The sequence below is a fragment of the Dipodomys merriami genome, unplaced genomic scaffold (genome assembly GCF_024711535.1).
Source record: "Dipodomys merriami isolate MVZ:Mamm:240054 unplaced genomic scaffold, mDipMer1.0.p SCAF_133, whole genome shotgun sequence".
NCBI classification, from domain to species: Eukaryota; Metazoa; Chordata; class Mammalia; order Rodentia; family Heteromyidae; genus Dipodomys; species Dipodomys merriami.
The window spans coordinates 2,314,094-2,338,117 of NW_027202638.1; the positions used below are offsets into that span (position 1 = coordinate 2,314,094).

At 33.7% G+C, this 24,024-nt stretch overlaps 1 protein-coding gene across 3 annotated transcripts in view; it reads left to right on the plus strand.

Moving 5' to 3' along the window:
* LOC138825058 (cGMP-inhibited 3',5'-cyclic phosphodiesterase 3B-like) overlaps positions 1 to 24,024 on the plus strand; it is a 120,331-nt gene that overhangs the window by 90,669 nt on the left and 5,638 nt on the right. For 2 of the 3 annotated variants that reach the window (XM_070019445.1, XM_070019443.1), the window contains exons 6-14: positions 3,033 to 3,243; positions 3,975 to 4,048; positions 5,167 to 5,309; positions 6,934 to 7,071; positions 8,211 to 8,322; positions 9,404 to 9,517; positions 16,190 to 16,389; positions 19,843 to 20,046; positions 22,897 to 23,058. In XM_070019445.1, coding sequence (XP_069875546.1) covers positions 3,033 to 3,243; positions 3,975 to 4,048; positions 5,167 to 5,309; positions 6,934 to 7,071; positions 8,211 to 8,322; positions 9,404 to 9,517; positions 16,190 to 16,389; positions 19,843 to 20,046; positions 22,897 to 23,058 — 1,358 coding nt within the window. The remainder of the gene's footprint in view (positions 1 to 3,032; positions 3,244 to 3,974; positions 4,049 to 5,166; positions 5,310 to 6,933; positions 7,072 to 8,210; positions 8,323 to 9,403; positions 9,518 to 16,189; positions 16,390 to 19,842; positions 20,047 to 22,896; positions 23,059 to 24,024) is intronic. The other variant, XM_070019444.1, reaches the window with a different exon arrangement.

Genomic DNA, 24,024 nt, shown 5'->3' on the forward strand with positions numbered 1-24,024 from the left:
TTGGCTACTCTTTGACCATTAATTTACTTAATAAACACATTTTGAACATTTACTGTGTACGAGGCATTTTGGTAGGTATTAGGATTTCAAAGAGAAAATATAGAATTATATTACTAGCTTAAATATTTGTAAATCTAGAATAAGGGAAAAATCTTGAAGAAAGGTTTTTTTTTGTTGTTGTTGTTGTTGTTGTTTTGTAAAGTGGTGATTCTGGAGCAAAAACAGGAGTATGTCAAAAGACATTGGCTACATCCTAGCAAGTCATTCCTAATTGGATTATAAAATATAATAAATTAAGATTAGAGAATGCTTTAAAACTTTTAGGTGAAAGATATTTTCCAAATATAACAGTAATGACAGAGAATATTGATATTCGTAGTCAGTAATGACTGAAACATATAACCAATATATCTTTTGTGGGAGTTCTGAGGTTTGAGCTCAGGGCCTTGTGTTTGCTAGGCAAGTGGTTTAGTATTTGACATACACCTATTTTGTTTGGGTTGACCTTGAACAGAAGATCCTTCTACTTATGACCTCTCATGTAGCTGGGATGATAGGCATATACTGCAGCTTCTAGATTGTTTTCATTGAAATTGATCTTGCTAATTTTTTGCCTGGTCTGGAACTGGTCTTCCTAATGTCTGCCTTTCAAGTAGTTAGGATTATAGATGTGAACTTTGCTTGGTCCCCTAAATACTTTTTTTTTCTTTTTGGTCAGTCGTAGGACTTGAACTCTGGGCTTGGGCGCTGTCCCTGCACTTTTCAGCTCAAGGCGAGTGCTCTACCCCTTGAGCCACAGCACCACTTCAAGTTTTCTAGCGGTTTATTGGAGATAAGAGTCTCAAGGACTTTCCTGCCGGGACTGGCTTTGAACCGCAATCCTCAGATACCAGCCTCCTGAATAGCTAGGATTACAGGCGTGAGCCACAAGTGTCTGGCTCCCTAAATACTTTTATATACATATTATATATACATATATACTTATATATATATTTCATATATAAAATATGAAATGTGAAGAAATAGTAATGTATTATTGATGATCAAGCACTAAAGGAAATTTATTTATGACATTTGTTCTGATTTGGCAGTATTTTAAAACAACAATGATTTCTTAAAGAAAATAAGAAATGGGCAAAATGTGGATATTTTGACTAGAGAAAAAATGGGCAGCTAGAAGTGAGAAAGTGTTTGATTAAATCAAAATCTTGTTTTGGGTTAGGAGTAGATTGAATGCAACAGCAAACAACATTGAACACTAAGATAAATAAAAAACATAAACAAAAAAGAGGGAAAATTTTGCGATTAACATATGTCATATGTAAGAGACATATGACATGCTCCCAAAGTTCTACTGTATATGTGAAAAAGTTACAAAGGAGAAAGATAATCAGAAGGAACAGTTTTTCAAAATGAAAAAAGAAAACATCAGATTCATAAAGCTTTGTGAACTCTAAGCAAACTAAATGCAGAGGAAAAAATCACAGACAAAGCAATCAAATCTCTGGATTATGAAGATAAAGAGAAAAGTCTCAAAAGTGACCAGAAAAATTCAGATTACTTTCCAAGAATAATGTTGATAATGACTTTTTAACAGAAACTATGGAAACCAAAGCCAATAGAATATCATTTTTAAAACATTGAAAGAGAAAAATTATTACCTACAGTTCTCTGTCTAATGAAACAACTTGAAAGTTTAAAGTGATGTACAAACTTTTGTTCACTGTCTTCAACAAACACAAATACACATAAGTGAATACACTAATTAATTTCATTGTGATAACTTTCACATGTATAGTATATGTAAATCAGCATTTGGGTTGTATATTTTAAAAGTATACAATTTGTATTTATGTTTTTACATTATGAAATTTAACCTGCTTTATTCAGTCTACTAGTTTACATGTTTATTGTATCTAGAAGAAATATTAATAGCAACATCTAGTGTCTTGATTGAATAACCAGGCACTCATAACTTAGCCAAGGTGATAGCATCACACCTATCTATATATGTTTTATGCCTTTAACATTGTAGGTCTTTATTGTTATTTCTTTCCTCTGAATTACATTTTACTTGGATTTCTATTTCAACTAAAGTCTTCCACCTTCCTATATTTCTCTGGTAAGGCTACATTGCTTTAGTTAAGGTAATCACCAACCAACAGGATTGAAGCGACATCTTTAGTGTTTGGGTTTTTGTTGTTGTTTTTGTTTTGTTTTTTAGTACGCTTTATTTTAGCATTTAATATTAGTTTGCTTTTCTGCTATATTCTAGGTTTCTTGAGTTTCAGGGATGGTATTTTCCCCTACATTGTAAAGCCGTAGACATTTTCAATATATATACTAGGTTGCCAAATATTTGTTAAATGGATGGATGAGCTGAAAATATTTAGGATATTTTAAAGAGGGACATGCTATTGTATTAGTGGATAACCTTATTACATCCTCAACTTATGTTTTGTTGTTAAGAACATTAGTTCTTAAATAAATTGGAAGTTATATAAATAAGTAAAATAGAATAAAATATAATGTTATGGAATAAAAATTCAGTAAAAACTGAGACCCTGTTCATGTAGATAATCACTGTGGTATCTTTTTACAAATTGTGAAAGGTAAAGAACATGGATTAGTTGAATGGGGTGAGATTGATCAAGATATGTTTTATTCATAAACTAGTTTGTTAAATGGCAACTCCTTTGTACAACTATTTAAATATAATTAAAACGAATATGCATTAGGAAAATTTATCCTACGCAATATAATTAAAGTCACACTCTCAATATGTGCTATTTTTATATAGTATTCTGTCAAAGGCTGTTTACTCAATAGTGACTGATGATGACAGGTATAACAATTACTAAATTCCTAGAATGTCTTGTGACCCCCCTTCAAAATTTTAACTTTTTAATTACAAATGCTTTTTATGGAGAAGGAAAATGCTTTTTATATAAACATAAATACAATGAAAACATATATATATATATATACATATATGTTTGTTAACATATATTCCTTTCTTTTAAATTTTTAAGGTGCTTTGCCCAGCTTGAGTCCTATGAATTCTCCCAGCTATGGTCCAGTGTCTTCTGGCTCTCTAACTAATCGATCACCCATTGAATTTCCTGATACAGCTGATTTCCTTTCTAAGCCAAGTGTTGTTTTACATAGATCTCTGGGTAATGTACCCAGTACACCAGATTTTAATCAGTACTGTAGAAATTCTGATAGCAATCTGTGTAACAGGTAAGTTTCTTAACTTTATATTAAGACTGTTATCAATTTTCTACTTCTATCAAAAACTAGATGATAAATTAATCCTATCCTCTTTAGTAGTTTTATTCAAAATAAATTTTTTCCCATTTCAGTGCTACTGATAATTTTCTAATTAAATATCTCCATTGAAGTTACTTATGAATAATAGTAATTTTAACATGCATAACATTAGTGCCTGTTTGTAGTATCCAATGTTAATTCTCATTTCTGTTTTGATAGGAATATGTATTTTACCTCAGGTTCCAATGGTGACTTTCAAAAATATTTTATTTCCTTCAAGAACAGAAAGTTTCTAATATGTAAAGATTTTTTGGGGGGAGGGTATCAGTTTTAGAGTTTGAAGAGGGCCTGGCCTGAGCACTATTCCTGAGCCTAGTGCTCAGGGCACTATCCCTGAGCCACAGCTCTGCTTCTGGCCTTTTTTGTTTGGTTAGTTGGAGAAGAGAGTCCTACAGATTTTCCTGCCCAGGCTGGCTTTGAAATGCCACCCTCAGATCTCAACCTCCTGGGTAGCTAGTTTTACAGAGGTGAGCCACAGCACTGGACTCCACCTAAAGACTTATATTTACCATAGATTGGAATATTAGGATGTATTGTATTTGGAGTCTTAGTTAAAAATTAAACAGATTTTGTAATCATATTTAGGTTAGGAGCTTTTAAGCCTCACAATATAAATATATTTATCTATTGTATTCTATAAGCTGCGGACATCAAATACTAAAATATGTTTCAACATGTGAATTGGATGGTACAGACCACTACAGTGGAAAATCAGGTAAGATTTGAGTGTGCATTTGAGTTTAAGAGTAATTTCTTATGGTATTTGTTCTGAATGTATGAATAAATAAGTTTAACTTCCATTTATCCATCTGTAAGTTTTTATGTTTTGTTTTTTGCAATGCCTGGAACCTAAATAAAGAACTTGTATAGTCTAGGCAAGAGCATAACTGCTGAGCTAAATCCTTAATTCTCATTTATTCATCTTTAAAGTGAAGATAATGATTTTATAGAAGAATTATTAAGAACAAATTACAACAAAAAAGAAAGAATAATTTTAAAAGAACAAATTATAAATAGTTGATGATGAAAGTACTTTGAAGATTAAAAAATATGCAGATAAATATTCTTTGGTTTTGGCTAGTTTTGATAGATAGTAAGACTTGTACTAAACACAGCCTAAGCTCCAAAGTGTTAGCATGCTGTCATACAGTGTAATTATGCATGTCATAGAAAAGTATAGTTAATTATGTCATTCTGAAACATGTTTTATCGTCAAACAAAAATATTGTTGTTGATAGAATAATTGTTTATAACTAAAAATTAATGATCTTAAAGGACTTAATTTGTTTATTATTCTATGGGTTTAGAAAACATTTTCTGTTTAAGGTAATATAAACAGAATAAATAGGACTATTTTTAAACATGTCACTGAGTATTATTTGGTTTGTACTCCACTTTTCCATGTGAGTTGAGAAAGAATATTATTAATTACATGGTCGGAGAAATATCTCAAAATTCATGATATTTTGCTTTAAAATTTACAATGGCCTAGTTGTATTCACTTATAATTATGAATGTTGATATCAAATTGGAAAGAAAGTTTGTGCTGCTAGGGATTGGCTTTTTCTATTTCCCACTTGTATAAAGAATACCCATCCTTTTCTTTCATCCTTGAGTAGATATATAATGTACTTAATATGTGAAATATCTGAGTTACCTAAGCACAAGGCACTTGTGCAGAATTTCTGACTAGATACAACTCAATGGTATACTTTAAGCAGAATTCTATTATGGTTCACTCTGGGTATTTTAAAGCAATAACCATTTTTCTTGCAAAGCTGTACATTTATGGCAACTATATTTTTCTTTATTGCTATATGTGCTTTTTGAAAGGTGCAGAAGACAACCGTGTTTTTTTGAAAGAACCATTCAACCTTACGGAAATTCAGCAGGAAGAGGAAACAGAGAAGAGAGATTGCAGAAAATTATTTTTGGAAGGTGATAATCGCCTAATGGAAGAGGCACAGCAACCAAATGTAAAAGATAAATTCAATATGATTATGTTAAAGTATAAAATATAGTTTTACTCAGAATGAAATTAATTAATGTAATGATATTTTCATTTACTTATTTTTATTGAGAAGTTACAATAACTGAAATAGTGCTTTGGCTACACAGAATAGTTAATATATATATATAGTTAATAGTTATATATAATATATATAATATATGTAGTTAATAATAGTTAAATAAATAAACTTATCATCAGAAAGCAATAAGCTGCATTTATTTTATTTTTTTATTTTTTATTTTTTTTGGGTCTGGTCGTGGGGCCTGAACTCTGGGCCTGGGTGCTGTCCCTCAGCTCTTCAGCTCAAGGCTAGCACTCTACCACTTGAGCCACAGCACCACTTCCATCTTTTTTTTTGCTTATGTGGTGCTGGGGAATTGAACCCAGGGCCTCATGCATGCAAGGCAAGCGCTCTACCACTGAGCCACCTTCCCAACCCTGCATTTATTTTAAAATGAATACATTTATTTAATTTTATAGTAGATATAGGTTAGTCTATTTCTTTGATGTATATTTTAAAATATAGAGAGAAGTTGTTTAATCATTTAAAAACACAAAGAGAACAATATACCTAGAAAAGCCGTGTTTTTCTTGAAGTTCAAAATGTGAGCTTTTAGGAAACAATCTTATCCATTATTTGGGGAGTCTGTCTTAGTAATCAATGTCAATATACTGAAATGAGCATCTCTCCCGCCCCCCCCCCCCGGCTTTTTTTTTTTTTTTTTTTAATGCAGACACTGTGGCTTGAACTCAGAACCTGGGCATTGTCTCTTAGTTTTTCCACTCAAGGCTGATTCTCTACCACTTGAGCCACAGCATCAGTTCCAGCTTTTTGGCAGTTAATTGGAGATAGGAGTCTCATGGACTTACCTTGTCTGAATTAGCTTTGAATCAGAATCTTCAGAGCTCAGCCTCTTGAGTAGCTAGGATTACAGATGTGACTCACAAGCACCAGACTCTTACCTCTTGATAGCTGTAACAATGGACTTTAGGTTAATTAATTTTCTGATAGAAGAAATGTTTATATTTGTATATCATTCTACAATGAAAATGAGCAAATGCAGATAAAAGTATATAACATATAGGATATATAATACAATAGAAAACACTAATGATCTTTTTAATTTTGGAAGTGATAAGATTTGAACTCAAGGTCTTGTAACAGTTTACCAATTGGGTCATGATCCTAGGCCTTTCCATTTTTAGTTAAAGCACTCGACCACATGAGCCACAGCGCCACTTGCAGCTTTTTTCTTTTTGCTTATGTGGTACTGAGGAATCGAACCCAGGGCCTCATGCATGCAAGGCAAGCGCTCTGCCACTGAGCCACCTTGCCAGCCCTTCCTCCAACCTTTTTATAACTCCTATATACCTGAGATTGGTCCAAATCACCATACCTGGCTTGTGCTTTGAGATAAGATCTTGCTAATCTTTTCCCAGGCTAATGATTCTCACGTCTCTATCCTGGGGATTACAGGTGTGAATCATTTCTTCTGACACTCTCAGTCTTTAATATTCAATTTTAGCTGTTCTCATTTACATGTGGATTTCACAATATCTTGTTTTTTTTTTCCCTAATATACGTACAGATTGAACAAGATGCCTCACTGGACCTGATGTTAGTAGAAGATTATGACTCATTAATAGAAAAGATGAGTAATTGGAATTTTCAAATTTTTGAGCTTGCAGAAAAGATGGGGGAAAAATCAGGAAGGATTCTCAGTCAGGTTTGTTTTCAAATATCACTATATTTTTCTATACATTAATTTTTCTCTAATGTTTATAAAAGCAAAACCTAAATATAATAGTGCTTTAGATATTAATTTAGCATTTGCATTATTTATTGAAGTACTTATTTTTTCAAAAAAACCCAAATATATAAGACAATTATATTACATGTAGTATGCATATTTTATATGTAAATATATATGTAGTTTATTTGATTATATTAATGGAATTTAGTCAGAGAAGTAATAATGACTTACCTTCCTTTGAATCTTGAGGTATAAAAGGACATAAATAATATTTTAGTTCCCACTACTGTAACTGAAGCTTTATTTTTTTCACCTATCACTCTATAAGGACAAATGGTTCATTTCATGCTAGAACTTAGACTCAGAGTCTACTTGATCCATCTATATAACAGTGTTAGTCTCACCTTCACCAAAATATGACTCTAATTAATTCCTTAAATACCTTATTTACAAAATGCAAAACCCTAAGGATAAATTATATTGCAGACATCAACGTTCATCTCATTAGGTTCTTTAGGGACAAATGTGATTTTCTGACTTTCAAAAGTACTTTAAAATAGGAAGATTAACAATATTTTCCACTTAATTATGAGTAAAGAACTAAAGAGAAGAATGGGAAATTTAAAAAATTGAGACATGATATGTTTGGTTTCTTTTGGTTACATGGCCCATAGATTTATATCTTTTTTTTTTCTCTCTCTCTCTCTCTCTTTCTCTCTTCCTATTTTTGTCATGAGTCTTGATCTCAGGGCCTGGTTGCTGTCCCTGAGCTCTTTTTGCTCAAAGCTAGTGCTCTACCACTTTGAGCCACAGCTCCACCTTCTGGTTTTCTGGTGGTTAATTGGAGATAAGAGTCACATGGATTTTCCTTCCCTGTTGGCTTTTAACTGTGGTCCTCAGATCTCATCCTCCTGAGAGCTAGGATTACAGGTATGAGCCACCAGTGTCTGGCTCAGTTTTATTTTTGAAGAAATAAATTGTAAAGAAGCTTTTAATAATTTAATGATAAATACATGATTAACCATCCTAAATGAAAATAAAAAAATATTTTATTCATCTGTAGATGGAAATTTGTTGATTTTTAAAGTGAACTTAATTTAATTTACATTTAGGCTATGTATACCTTATTTCAAGACACTAGTCTATTGGAAATATTTAAGATTCCCACTCAAGAATTCATGAACTATTTTCGTGCATTAGAAAATGGCTATCGCGACATTCCATGTAAGTATTAACCTATCTTATACATAAATTCAAATAATGCAAGATCTTTCCTCAATAATACATTTTTCTCTTCACATGGTTCCTTAAATTTTTTTACTGGAATTTTAACTCAAGGCCTTGTGCTTGTTTGGCAAGCACTCTACCACTTGAGCTACACCCCAGTCCCCTTAAGCATTTTTTAAAAATGTTTTCTAATTGTAAAAATACAGTACAGAGAGGTTCCCCTTAAACATTTTTTTAAAGTACATGTTTGAGAAATTTTTAAGTAAAGATTTAAATATAAAAGCTGTATCACTTACCATTATCTAGAGTTAAATTTTGATAAATACCCTCCAAGACTTTCTCCTTACATAAACTTATTTTTGTGAAGTGAATCATAACAATGCTTATTATATACTTTTTGCCTTGTTATAAAGTATACATCTATACTAATATTCATCAGAGTACTTTATCTTTCTAAATATTTGCTAATATTAAGTCAAGAATTTCAACAATATTTCTATTTTAAAATATTTTAAATTTATCCATAGAACTTGTATTTTAAAACATGTTCTGATTTATGGAATAACTTTTCTTTTTCTTTTTGTCTTTTCTTTTTTTGGTGCTGAGGATCAAACCCAGGAAGTCGTACTTGCTAGGCAAGCGCTTTGCCACTGAGCTACATCCCAGCCCCCCACGGAATAACTTTTAACTTTGGCTTTTAGTGAATTTAAATTTCATATTAGACAAAGATACAACTTACTGTATGTGTTGGAATATTCTGTAGTTGCCTTTCATATGGGCACATTACCTGAAAAATAAATCAAGGAGAGTCTTGCTTTTGCCTGAGGCTATTTCCATTCCTTGAACCCCTGTAACTGGGATTACAGGCATGTACCACCATACCTTTCCAAGAGAACTTTTTAATATATCAAGATATATTAGAAATAGATAAGATAAAACACAATTGTGGGAACATATACTAACTCATACATGTTTATTTGTGGGGATGTGATATGACCAGAAAGTGATTATACTTTATAAATGTCTTAGGTCAGGCTTAAATAATGATTATTTTAATAAAATATTTTAATGACTTTAGATCATAATCGTATACATGCCACAGATGTCCTACATGCAGTTTGGTATCTGACAACACGGCCAATTCCAGGCTTACAGCAGATCCATAACAATCATGAAACAGGAAATGAAACAGGTATGTCTTCCTATAAGTTCTTATTTTAATTATTTGATTAAATATAATCAAGCTGTCTAATTTTATTGCCTCTTCAATATTTTTCTTTAACCTCTGGTACATAAAAGAGTTACATAAACTATGATATGTAATACTGACAAAAAAATTTTAAACCTATTAATCCACTTAAAAGCTAGATTTAGGTCTAGTAGTTCTGGGTTTACCTTGTTGCTGTCTCTTTCCCATCTCTTTCCCATCCTGTTGCTCTCCTCGCAGAGGTAGCCATTATTCTGAACATTGCAATAATTATTTCTTTGATTTTTTTTTCAGTTTTTGGTGCATTCCATGTGTGTATTATGTATAAGATATATAGAATTACCAACCTAAAAAGAATATATTTAAAAGTTTCACATAACTATTAAAAAACTTTGTGATCAATCAAATCTGCTTCCAAAAGTAAATAATAGTCCAAATTATAAATATAATTATTTTAGTAACTATAATTAATTATAACACAATTCTTGTATTTGAGGATATAAAGGGGTGGAGGGGCTACTCCAATAATATACATATATCAGAATAGAATTTATTGATGCCAGTACTTGAGAAGTGATAATACCATAGTAATCTTTGTAAATGTAATTAACTCGGCCCCATTTTACATTTTAGTAGTTAAGTTTTAATGGATTTGCTTTATGTCATGTTCCTTTTGGTCTACCATCTCCATTTACTTTCTAGTGTCCTTTGTTCCTTTCAATGGTTCTGTCCTTTCATTGAATATCATTTTCTTTGATTTTTTTTGGTTTATAGATAGAATCACTTTTGTCTTAGAAAAACATTTTCATATTTCAGCATGTACAAAGATATAATTCCATCATATTTGTATTTTCTGTTCATAAATCAGCCTTTGGTCTTACTGTATGATGTAATATGTGAATGTAACTTGTTCCTTTTCCCTTTGTTGATTTTTAGTGTTTTTATTATAATGCATCCTGGTTATTTTGGTAGTGTTCATTGCTCTTGGACATAGCCATGTCCAATAGGGATATAGTGGTGTAAGATATATGGAGGGACAAGTTTTCCTAAGTTCAGGGACAACTGATACATTAGAAACTCTACTTAAAGAGCTCTTGGGATTCTGAAAACAAATTTATATCTGAATACTGTTGCTCTAGTCCATTGACTCTAAGGCTATAGAATTGATGTCTAGAAAATGGGAAGCATGTAAGGCAGTTTAAAGTTTTTAAGTTTCTAATTTTTTAATATGGCCTCCAACAGATATAAAAGAGCTTTTTCTCTTACAGATTTGGGTACTTTGTGGAGTCTTTAGAAAAAACAAACAAGAATCAGATTATAAATCTATTTTGAGACAAATGCAAGCCATCTTCCTAAAACAACTATTCTTTCTACAGAAATTCTGCTAGGTTATTATTCTGGTAGATACTGAATATTTAGCCAGTGACTTTATGCTTATCATGTGATCTGCCCATAATGAACTTGGTGCTGTTTGACTAAGTTGATAGGTGCAGTCATCAAGGAGAGGCGTTTTATATATTGAACTACTCCTGGAAGCATAAGTTCAGTCTCCTATGGTACAGATTCTTAATACATTGACACTCCTTTCCTAATGTATGTACAATTTAACGGAAAGAGAAGGACCAAAAGATGAGTGTTACTAATAGCTCTTCCCACTATGCCAGTGTCTTCTGGCATACATCCACCCAAGAGTATCCTTTAATGGATTGGCATAGAGAACTTAGTTTTCAACCCAGACCTTGGAAAGGGTTATGCAAAATGGGAAACTGAGATAGCTAGGCATTTGGCCACTTTGAGTCCTCTATGCTTTTGAACCAATAGATAAATGATAAAGAAAGGGGATTCACCGGGACAGTGAGAAGCATGTCTGAGGAATCAGCCAATATGCCCATCAACCAAAGACAGACACACAGACACACAGACACACAGACACACAGACACACACACACACACACACACACACACACGATAATTCAGTCATTTTCATGGTTGCATTATCATTTCTATGTTTAGAATTCCTTTAAGAATCTTCTTGGCATTGGTTTAGTCATTGTGAATTGTTTTAGTTTTTGCTTATCATGAAAGGTTTTTAATCTTAATTTTTAAATTTCCCTTTCAATTCTGAAGATTAGGTTTACTGTTTAGAGTAATTAGGGCATAAAATAGATCATTCCATGCCCTCCTAGCTTTTAAACTTTATGTTGAGAAAATCAGCTTTTTATATCTGTCTTCATATATGATGTGGTGTTTCTTTTTTGCAGCTTTTGTTTTAAGTATTATGAAATTGAGTGATTCTATTCCAGTATCTTCTATTTGGAGTCGCATAGCCTCCTGTACGTGGACATTTATCTCATTCTCAAAATTTGAGAAGCTTTCTGCAATTAATTTATTGAATATGTTTCTAGTAACTATAGCTTAAACCTCTTCTTTATACCCATGAGTCGTAGATCTGATCTCTTAATGGTATTGAAAAGTTTTGCATATTCCATGTGTTTCATTCATTTTGCTTTAAAAAATCATTGTCTGATTTTTCTAACAAATGCAACTTATTTTTAAGACTTAAAGGTTGTATTCTATTTGATCCAGTCTTCTGAGGAGGTTTTCAACAGAGGTTATTTGACTTATAAATTTCTAGAATTTCAATTTCATTTTTTAAATATCTTAGAATTTCTATATATTTATTAAATTCCATTTTCATATTTTGCATTACCTTCCTTATTATATTCAGCTGCTTATTTGCACCCTCTTTGAATTCTTACAAATGATTATATTCTCTTTTAATTCATTGAGGTATTTGTACATGTTCTCTTTGTTAATCATTCTTACCATCTTTTTTTATTATTAAGTAGTTGTACAAAGACATTACAATTCCATAAATTGGGTTATCAGAACAATGCTTCTAGAACAATGCTTCTTGATCAGTGTCACCCTTCTATCATTCTCCCCCATTTTCTTCCTCCTTGCCCTACCTTCAAGTTACATAGTTCAACTTTTACATAATGTACATTGACTATAATGATTAATTGGCCTACCCTTTTTCCCTTCATTCATGTTCACCTACTTTTATCCTTCCCCCAAAGGCATGTTTTCCACTTTTTGGTATTCATTTTGGTAAACTACATTAGTTACTCAGAGAAGTCACAACTTTGGATTCCTCCCATAAATATAGCATCTTTTAATCAGTTTGTTTGTATGTAAACATATAGAGCCCTGTTATGTTATCATACGTAGCTGTATTTTACATCTTACTTCCACATATGAGAGAAAACATGCACTGTTTGTCCCTCTGAGACGGGCTTACATAACATGATTTTTTTCTAGGTCTCTCCATTTTCCTACAGATGACATTACTCTTTCCAGTGAATGAGTAAAATTTCATTGTATATATGTACCTTTTCTTTTTTATATTAATTTTTGTTACATATATACATTTGTGTATATCAGATCCTAATATGTAAGTTTAAGCAATTATTGAGTATATATTTACCATTTTTCTTTTTAAATATATGTTTTTATAATTCTATGTGAAATTCAGAATGGATATGACATGCTGAAATTCAAATTATTGACACTGATATTAATAATTTGTCTTAGAAGTTTGCTTTCATATATCCTTTTGCATATATTTAGTTTTTAAAAAATATTTCAGAAATAGGTTTTTCATATTTATTTTAAAAGTTAATTTCTATAAAAATGGCATGAAAGTAATGAAATACAGTATTTCTGGAGCATTAAAGTCACTGTTAAACAGAATTGTTGTAATAACAGAGAATCAGTTAAATTAGGCTCAAAAAACATTGTGTATTCAACAAACTAAGTCATTTCTAGTTTCCATAAACAAGGACATTCATTCTCTCTTTCTCTCTCTACCTCTCCTTCTCTCTCCCTCCTACTTTCCTTTGTTTCTCTTCCTCTCCCTTCTTTCTCTCCTTATTGGCATAAATTAGTTTTACACAGGGGAAATTTTGTGTGTCTTATATCTTTGGTTTTATGTGCTATTTATTCCAAATAGTTCCTTTTTTATAATTTCATAAGATCTCATTATCAAAAATAACAGCATGACTATCTAGATAAAGCCAACAAAGTACATAAAAATACAAGTGCTATTAAAGACCAAAAGTACCAATGGAATAGAACTGAAGACTCAGAAATGAACCCACAGACCTGTAGCCACCTAATCTTCAATAAAGGGAGCTAAAAAAATAGAATGGAAGAAAGACAGTCTCTTCAGTAAATGGTGCTGGCAAAATTGGTTAATCACCTGTAGCAAACTAAAGCTAGGTCTTTATATATCACTCTGCACCAGAATCAACTCCAAATGGGTCAAAGACCTAGAAGTAAAAGCAGACACCCTGAAAACATTACAGGGAGGAATAGGAGAAACTCTAGGGCTCCTTGGCATAGGCCAAAATTTTCTTAATGAAGACCCAGAAATACAACAAATCAAAGCAAGGTTGTACAAATGCATGAAACTGCAGAGCTTCTGCCTGGCAAAGGACATATCTAGCAAGATCGATAGAAAGCCCACAGATTGGGAGAAGATCTTCACTAGCTATACAATGGACAAGGGCCTCAAATCTAGAATATATTTAGAACTCAAAAAATTAGATCCCCCCAAAACAAATTCTCAAAGAAACAACTGCCCATTAATAAGTGGACAAAAGACTTAAAGAGATACCTCTCTGAAGAGGAAATAAGAATGGCCAATAGATACATGAAGAAATGCTCAACTTTTCTAGCCATAAAAGAAATGCAAATCAAGACAACATTGAGATTCCACCTTACCCCAGTTAGAATGGCTATAATCAAGAAATCTAAAAACAACAGATACTGGAGGGAATGTGGCCAAAACGGAACCCTACTGCACTGTTGGTGGGAATGTAAACTTGTTCAACCACTTTGGAAAGCAGTATGGAAGTTCCTCAAAAGACTCCACATAGAGCTCCCCTATGACCCAGCAATCCCACTTTGGGCATTTATCTAGATGATCACAAAAGGCCATACTAAAGCTAACCACACAACTATGTTTATCACAGCATTATTCATCATAGCTAAGATGTGGAACCAACTCAGATTCTCCTCAGTTAGATGAATGGATCAAGAAAATGCTATATATATATATATATATATATATATATATATATATATATACATACACACACATATATGTATATGTATATATATGTATATGTATGTATGAATTCTATGCCTCCATTAAAAAGAATGACACCACCCCATTTGTTAGGAAATGGAAAGACTTGGAAAAAATTATATTAAATAAGCCAGGCCCAAAGAAACATAGGTCCCATGATTTCCCTCATTTGCAATAACTAGTATATGTCTAGGATAATCTTACCAGACAAGCAGAAAATGTCAAAAGCTATGTACATATGACCATATAAGATGATGCTAAGCAAAATGAACCTGAAGATATGGGCACAAGAGATTTTTTTCTTTGTTGCTGTTGTTTTTAATGTACTAAGTGATTTTTTTTGTTTCTTTTGATGTTCTTCCTCCATGGTATAACCCTGTTGTCACTGTATTTGATTCTGGTGCCCTGCATCTTGTATATACATTTTTCTAATTTGGGGAGGGGAAGGGAAATAACAAAATGATGAAACAAGGGAAGTGACAGTAGGGGAAAAACAAAGGAGGGGTAACAATGCTCGACAGGAAACGTACTCAGTGCCTTACTTATGTAACTGTAACCCCTTTGTAGAGTATCTTTATAATAAAAATATTTTAATAAGAATCAAAAGTATAGTATATAGAGAGAACATATTATTCCTAACAAGGGAATAAAATAGAGTTGATTGAAATATTTCCTGTTTTCCATGTTTCCTCTCTGTATAGTCTTCATTCCATTTGTTTATTTATTTGTTTGCTTATTTGTTTGTTTGTTGTTAGTTGTGGGCCTTGAACTCTGGGCTTGGATGCTGTCCTTGAGCTCTTCAGCTCAAGACTAGCACTCTATCACTGAGCCACAGCACCACTTCTGGTTTTGTGGTGGTTTATTGGAGATAAAGGTCTCAGGGACTTTCCTGTCTCAGCTGGTTTGAACTGTGATCCTCAGATCTCAGCCTCCTGAGTAGCTAGGATTACAGGTGTGAGCCACCAGTGCCCAGCTTCCATGAGTTTATAAAAATCTTCATGGAAAAAAGAAAGGAAAGAAGAGTTATAGAGTTAGTGTTGCAAATGAAATTTAACCTTTCTGGATGGGATTTGAAAAGCATGTGTATTGAGGGTCCTTGTTTGATGAAAAGATAAAATCCTAATCTTCATGTTTTTAAAAATAAAAATTAATTTTAAATTTCATTTTTTCTTAGATCCAATTTCCTGGCCATTATCTAGCCTTTAAATAACAAATATTTAGAAAGTCATATTTTTAAAAAGTGTTAGCCTGAGTAAGAAAGCATCAAATGTCCTATGAGAGTAGGAATAATAGAGTCCTCTGATGGCCTGCAAAGTTCACAACTCCAGGATTATATTTAGCATTATTTTTATATCAGTTGTGTTGGAAAATGTTTATTCCTTTAAAGCCCATGGTGTACTTTTTAAGATAAATAATCATACTACCTATGGGAATTCTGTCTTTAACATAATTGTGGGGAAGATAGCTTCTAATTCTTGTTTATTTTGCTACTTACTGTTTCTCAGATTCTGATGGTAGAGTTACTCGTGGGCAAATTGCTTACATTTCTTCAAAGAGCTGCTCAATTCCAGATGAGAGTTATGGCTGCCTGTCTTCAAACATTCCTGCATTAGAATTGATGGCTTTGTATGTGGCAGCTGCCATGCATGATTATGATCACCCAGGGAGAACAAATGCATTTCTTGTGGCTACAAATGCACCTCAGGTAGGAACTTCTTTTTAAGAATGTTTGATAAGTAATTTTGAATATTAATAACACTTCTGTACATCCCTTTATAAGCCATTCTTTATTTGAGTCCTAAAGCCATTCTGGGGCTGGGAAGGTGGCTCATGAGGCCCTGGGTTCGATTCCCCAGCACCACATAAGCAAAAAGAAAAAAGCCGAAAGTGGCACTGTGGCTCAAGTGGTAGAGCACTAGCCTTGAGCTGAAGAGCTGAGGGACAGTGCCCAGGCCCAGAGTTCAGGCTCCACGATCGGACCTCCCCCCGCCCCCAAAAGCCATTCTGTCTCTCCCTAAAGCCCTACATTGTAATTAATTGAATAAAAACATGACTATAGGGTGTAACAATGCTCCATAGGAAATGGACTCATTACCTTGCCTATGTAATTGTAACCCCTCTGTACAGTATCTTTACAATAAAATATATTAAATAAAGAAGTAAAAAAGATTTCCCCAACACACCTGTTCCTGCATCCTTGCCAACAGTTTTAATGATTACTGTTCTCAATAAAGAAATAGGAACTTAAAAAAAAACATGATTATAGTAAGTTAGGGGAAAAATCACTTTTCTTGAACTAAAGTAAATTGTTTATGACATAAATAATATAAAATCATATATAATGACAAATCATATAAATCATTGCCTTGTGAAAATTTTGGAAACCTTTCTGAACACATTTTTGTCTTTGATCAAACTGATAAAACTGGCTAAATCTAAGCCATAATATGGCTAAAAGCTATAAATTAAAGGATAAATTGCTAATCTTTCAGTTGCTCTCCCCATTCTGTTAAAATTTGCCTTAATATGCAGACCCTATGTTTTTTCATTATGAACATATTAATATGTTTGTACTTCTTGTGTAATAATATTACTTTTGTATCCAATATATCTGATCCTTTAGAGTCATAGTTTAAATAAAGTGATAGGAATTCCCAACAATTGAATGTAATCAATGATTACATTCTCATACTAGTAATCTGATAGGACATGAGGACTTAGAACTACATATATGGTTATAGAAAAACTAAACGTTGTTGTTGGTGTTTATGTTGGTTCCTGAAATTTTATACATGTATTTCTAGCCACATGCCTCAGAAAAAGTAGAGACTCAATTGGATGTCAGTGACTCACACCTGTATTCCTAGTATTCCAAGTAACCTTGCCAGGCTGAGAATGGGAGGATAGCAGTTTGAGGACAGCCCAACCTGGAAAGCTCTCAAGATCCCTTTCAGTCCATAGCTGGATATACTAACACTACAGCTATACTGTATTATCACTGATAACAGTGCATGTTAACCCAAGCTATGTGGGAGGCTGAGAGTAGGAAGATCATGGTTCCAGGCTAGCTCAGGCAGAAAAGTTCAAGAGACTCCATGTCCATATTTCTTCTCTTTCAAGATATCACAAATAATGAATTCTTTTTGTTAACCCTCATACATGCAAAAAATTAAAGTAATGATACACAAATATAATTTATACAAACGGTATATTGAAAACAGCTGCCTAGCAAGGGTGAAGCTTTGGTTCAAATAGCAGTACCACTAAGGTATATAGTCTGGAAAAATAGCTGTTATCTTGGCACTCCTTTACCATGAAGTTCTGGATTTGTGTGAAAACGTCTAGTAATCCCATATCTTCTTTTGTCCTAGTTACCACCCTTGTTTTACTCAAAACACATTTAGATAACTTTCACAGGATGATGGGATATATTGTTTTTAGTTATTGGATACCTGAGAATCTCTTTGTTTTTTATCTTAATGGTTCATGCTCAGTGGTAGCTAGTTTAGAATGCTGACTTAAAAATAACACCCTTGCCGGGTACTGGTGGCTCATGCCTGTAATCCTAGCTGAGAAGGCTGAGATCTGGGGATCGCGGTTCAAAGCCAGCCTGGGCAGGAAAGTCTGTGAAACTCTTATCTCCAATAAATCACCAGAAAACCGGAAGTGGCATTGTAGCTCAAGTGGTCCAGTGCTAGCCTTGAGCTGTAGAGCTGAGGGACAGTGCGCAGGCCCAGAGTTCAAGCCCCATGACTGACAAAAATTTAAAAAAAAATACCCTTTTATCTCCTGGTTTACTCTGTCCAAGCACTAATATCATAATTATCTTTCTCCTCCTTCCCCTCTTCTTCCTTTTCTCTCTCCCTTTTCCATTCTCTCTCTCTCTCTCCTTTTTTCTCTCCTCCCCTACCTGCAGCTTCTCTCCTACCCCATACAAACACATTTGTTTATTGCTTTTCTTGCTTTACTAGAATGTAAATTCCATGAAGGTAAATTCATTTATTTAACAATGTCTAAATAGTGTTTGATCTATACATTATGCTCTATTGAGCTAGGAGTTTACTTCTTCTTGATGAGACAATGCTATTTTGATAGTTTATAAATTTTCATCAAATTTTAGCATAACTTTATCAAGACTATTAGAAATTGACCCTGTAGGTAGTCTTTGAAGTGAACCTTTCTCTTTGGAATTTATGATGTCTATTAAGATTAGTATGAAGTTCAATGCTGGTGGCTTATGACTTTAATTCTAATAAGGAAACTGATATGAGGATCGTGGTTTAAAGCCAGTGTGAGCAGAAAAATCTGTGACTCTTATCTCCAATTAACCAATTAAAAGCCAGAAAACAGAGTGCTAGCCCTGAGTACTATAGGCTCAGAGACAGCACCCAGTCCCTGAGTTCAAGCCCCAAGATTGGCATGCAACACATACACATATCAAGCATTGTTACCTCCTCCTTTGTTTTTCCCTTACCATTCCTTCCCTCCCTGCCTTCCCAACTACCCCCTCCCTCCAAAGTGGTAAAGTTCGTTTTCTACATAGTGTCTTATACATCTCATTGTTACAAAACTGGGTCAACCTGTATCCTTGTATCAGCATTTTGTTATTTCCCTTCCCCTCCTCAAGTTAGAAAAATGTACATTACTTTTCTGGGGCTGGGAAGGTGTCTCAGTGGTAGAGTGCTTGCCTTGCATGCATGAGGCCCTGGTTTCAATTCCTGAGCACCACATAAGAAGAAAAAGCCGGAAGTAGCACTGTGGCTCAGTGGTAGAGCGGTAGCCTTGAGCTGAATAGCTGAGGGACAGTGCCTAGGCCCAGAGTTCAGGCCCCATGATAGACCAAAATATAATATAATATATATATATATATATAATATATATATTACTTTTCCCACACTTGGGGCACAATATTATATGTACAAAGAAAATGAAATTTGGAGACAACCCTTTCATTTACTAGCTATGTGTGCTGGAAGCAAAGGTATATCTTAACCTCTTTGCAGTTTAGTGTACACATTTATAAAATGATCACCTTTTTCATAGATATAAAAATGGTAAAATATCTAGTAGATAGTAGGTACTCATTCTATTTTCACCGTCTTCCTATTTATTTCCTATTTTTGAGATTCCTGCTTAATTTTTCTTTATTCATTTTCAGGCAGTTCTGTACAATGATAGATCTGTTCTAGAAAATCATCATGCTGCATCAGCTTGGAATTTATATCTTTCTCGACCAGAATACAACTTCCTTCTTAATCTTGATCATGTGGAATTCAAGCGTTTTCGATTTTTAGTCATTGAAGCAATCCTTGCCACAGATCTTAAAAAGCATTTTGACTTTCTTGCTGAATTCAATGCCAAGGTTTGTTATGCAAATTTGTGCCTGATTTTCAAAAGGGAAAACATTGTTGTCAGTGCTACTGATGAAAGTTACTTTCAATTTTGTTGAATTAAAATTAATACTACTCATTAAGAATAAACACTTGATACAAGTAATACATCTGTTTACAATGACTTTTAATTCAAAATACTATTGTTATATTTTCTTTTGGTATAGATATTTCACTGATTTATTTTATTTTATTGATTTTATTTATTGATTGATTGATTTTATTGGTTTTCTTTTACATATACATAATGAAGAACCAATTAATTATGTCAAAAGATTTTATAAGGAGATTTGAGAATGTCATACACAGTGCTATGTAATGTATTATATGTGGTTTTTGTTTGTGTCCGTCCTGGGGCTTGAACTTAAGGTTCTGAGTGCTGTCCCTGAGCTTTTTTGCTCAAGGCTAACATTCTACCATTTGAGCCACAGTTCCATTGGTTTTGGGGGAATAGTTAATTAGAGATAAAAGTCTCACAGACTTTCCTGCCTAGTCTGGCTTTGAACTGTGATCCTTAGATCTCAGCTTCCTGATTAGTTAGGATCATAGATTTGAGCTACCAATGCTAGGCCAAAGATGAAAAGAAGCTAATTTTGCCTGCTTTGCCACCCACTTGTTACACCTTGTTTGTATTAGTGAGTCTTTAGCTAATATTCAGGAGAAAAATCCCTACTCTTCCTCTTGAGAATAATTAACTCATTCAGTAACAACTAGAAATTCCCTCTAAGGGCATTCATTATGCTGGGGAAGAGTGAGAAAAAAACAGGCTAGTCTCCCCCCTGAAAGAATTACTATTTACTAGAGAACAGAGAACTGCTCACCTAGCATAATGTTGTATTTGGTAATATAGCCTATCTCTCAGAAATTTTTGGGTGAAAAAAGTTAAAAACCTTGTTTTAGATTGCTGAGAATCCTGCCAGAAATCTGCTGTTTTTCTCGATTATTTTTATAATGATTTTCTCTACATTCAGGAATAGAAGGTAATCAGGGAGTATTAGATATAACCCCCTCTATATGAGGTCATCACAATATTAATAAGATGGTTAGCTGTATATTTATATTCATTTTTATTTTTACTTAGTAATAAAAATTATTTTATGCTAAACTCACCTTTTGCAGGTGAAAGATTATCTGTTCAACACTCAATACATGCGAATCTGTATTTTGCAAGGATTAATGTTCTGATATTTTTCAGAAAACAGCCAAGAATAGGGCTCCTTTCAAAAGAGCCCTCCTTTTAAAAGTATTTCCCTATTTTCCTTTTCCTTACTAGTTTTCTCTCTTTTGAAACAGTGTTTCACTATGTAGCTGCAGGCTACTCTCAAATGAGCCGTGGAACTCAGGCAATTCTCAGGCAGTCTTCACAGGGCACTGGTTGTGCCTATAAGGCCTATAATTGTAGCTGCTCTGGAGGCTGAGATCTGAGGGTGGCAGTTTGAAGTCAGCCCAGGCAGGAAGGCCCATAAGCCTCATCTTCAATTAGCTACCAAAAGCCATAAATGGAGCTTTGGCTCCATGAATCCCTGAGCAGAAAAACTCAGGGCACTATGTAAGCCCCAAGACCAGCAACAACAATAAAAAAATAATGGTCCTCCTGTTTTGACCTCCCAAGTGCTGGGACTGCATCATGTGTGCTACGACATCCAGCTTTAAGTATTTCTTTTTGGTGGTACTGGGATTGAACCAAGACCCTCATGCTTGCTAAGCATGCATGTATCACTGGAGCCATGTTCCCCATTGGCTTAATTTTTTTTTCCCCCTGTGGTGATGGTCTTCATAATTTTTCCTTTGACAAAGGCTTTGGTGTAAAAAATCCATAATTACACTAACGTTCAAAAGCTATAATTGGCCCATTCTCTTCTTTTTTTTTTTTTTTTTTTTTGGCTGTCATGGGACTTGAACTCAGGGCCTATGCACTGCCCCTGAGCCTTTTCTCTCAAGGCTAGTGCTCTACCATTTTGACTCAAAGTGTTACTTCTGATTTTCTGGTGGCTAATTGGAGATAAGTCTCTCAGACTTTTCTGCCGGGGTTGTTTTCAAACTGTGATGCTCAGATCTCAGTCTTAGTAACTAGTATTACAGGCCTGAGCCACTGGTACCTGGACGTTCTCTTCATTTTTTACTAAGGGAGCTTTGGGTTCTTGAAGGGCCTAATAACTTTGTCTGTCTTAAAGAGATAATCTCATCTAATTAAATAATGTTAAGTAATATTTTATATTATAAACAGGACATTTCGATTTATTAATCATCATGGCAACATATAAATTGGTAGTGTGTTTCTAACTTTACAGATGAAGAATGTTTCAGTTAGATGTTGTAATTTTATTGTATTCATGCAATGAATTAGTAAATCATTCTGAGTTAGGAGTTAAAACTAAAAAGATAAATTTCTAGGATTTGTGTTCTTTAAACTGTATCACTTTGCCTTTCACAGTGAGAGCCAAATTCTTAGCTCTTTACGTGTTCTTTTTAAAGATTCAAATAGTTATACTTTCACAATTTTATTAATATATGTGCATATATTTACTATGCATAAAATATGTCTATATATAGATTATAATTGTCATAATCTCAAATGTTAATACCCATAGGTGTTTGCTTTTAGAATGCTATGCTTTTTTTTTAACTAAAATTCTCACAATACTTAAATGGGATGTTTAACTCATGCAGATTTATATTCTGGTATAAACTGATTAAAAGAATCATTTACTGAAATTTCTTCCTGTCATTTGAACAGGAAACAGTTTTAAGGTTGGTTGGCTAAAAAGTAGAAAACTCCTCATGACTTCAGAGACTAAAATAATTCTGTTTTTCCAAAATAGGCTAATGATGTCAATAGTAATGGTATAGAATGGAACAGTGAAAATGATCGCCTCTTAGTCTGCCAGGTGTGCATCAAATTAGCAGATATAAATGGCCCAGCAAAAGTTCGGGATTTGCATTTGAAATGGACGGAAGGCATTGTTAATGAATTTTATGAGCAGGTAAGTTGAAACACGGAATTTGTGGGATTTAAAAAAAAATTTCATTGTTATTATAAAGTCGATGTATAGAGGGGTTACTGTTACATGAGTTAGGTAAAGAGTACATTTCCTTTTGGCAATTCTTTCTCTCACTCTGTCTCCACCCACAAGTTGTATAGTTCAACTTAGTGTCTAGTGAGTACTGCTGCATTTGTTTACCCTTTGTCCCTCCATTTCTGTGCATCTCCTGATTTGTGGGATATTTTTAAAGAGGTTCCAGGTGAGTGAAATTATTTTGAGGATTTGGATATCTACATTAAGTGAAATTAGAGCTGCATTTGAAAAGGGTTAGAGTGTGTTACATTTGCTGAGATTCTTTTGTCTTTCTCACATCTACCTTTGCTGCCAAAATTCAAAGTAAGAAGAAGAACAACAAAAAGCTTACTGACAATCTGGGATGAATTCAATGTATCCTCAAGTATAGACAGTGATTGTAAAGTTCCTTTCAATTTGAGAATCTACAACATAGTACAGTTGATATTTAGATGAAGCAGTTTTTAAGTGATTTCAAAGTTTGCCCAGAATATATTTATATATTTAAAGACTAGCACCCTGCTTTCTTTTTAATTTTTATCCTCCTTCCCTCCCTCCCCCTCCCTCCCTCCCTCCCTTCTTCCTTCCCTTCCTATCTTCCTTCCTTCCTTCCTTCCTTCCTTCCTTCCTTCCTTCCTTCCTTCCTTCCCTCCCTCCCTCCCTCTCTCCCTCGCTTCCTTTTCTCTTTTCTTTCTTTTGAGACAGGGTCTCACTATATAGTATAAACTAGAGTTGAATTCATGATCCACCTGCATGTAGCTTCCTGAGGTCTGGGATTATAGACAGGTCCATCACCTTGAAGTTATCACCACATTTTCAGCTCTGCTGTAAAAAGAGTATCTAGAAACATCAGATCAGTTGACAAAAATCCTAGTTCTCTCTCTCTCTCTCTCT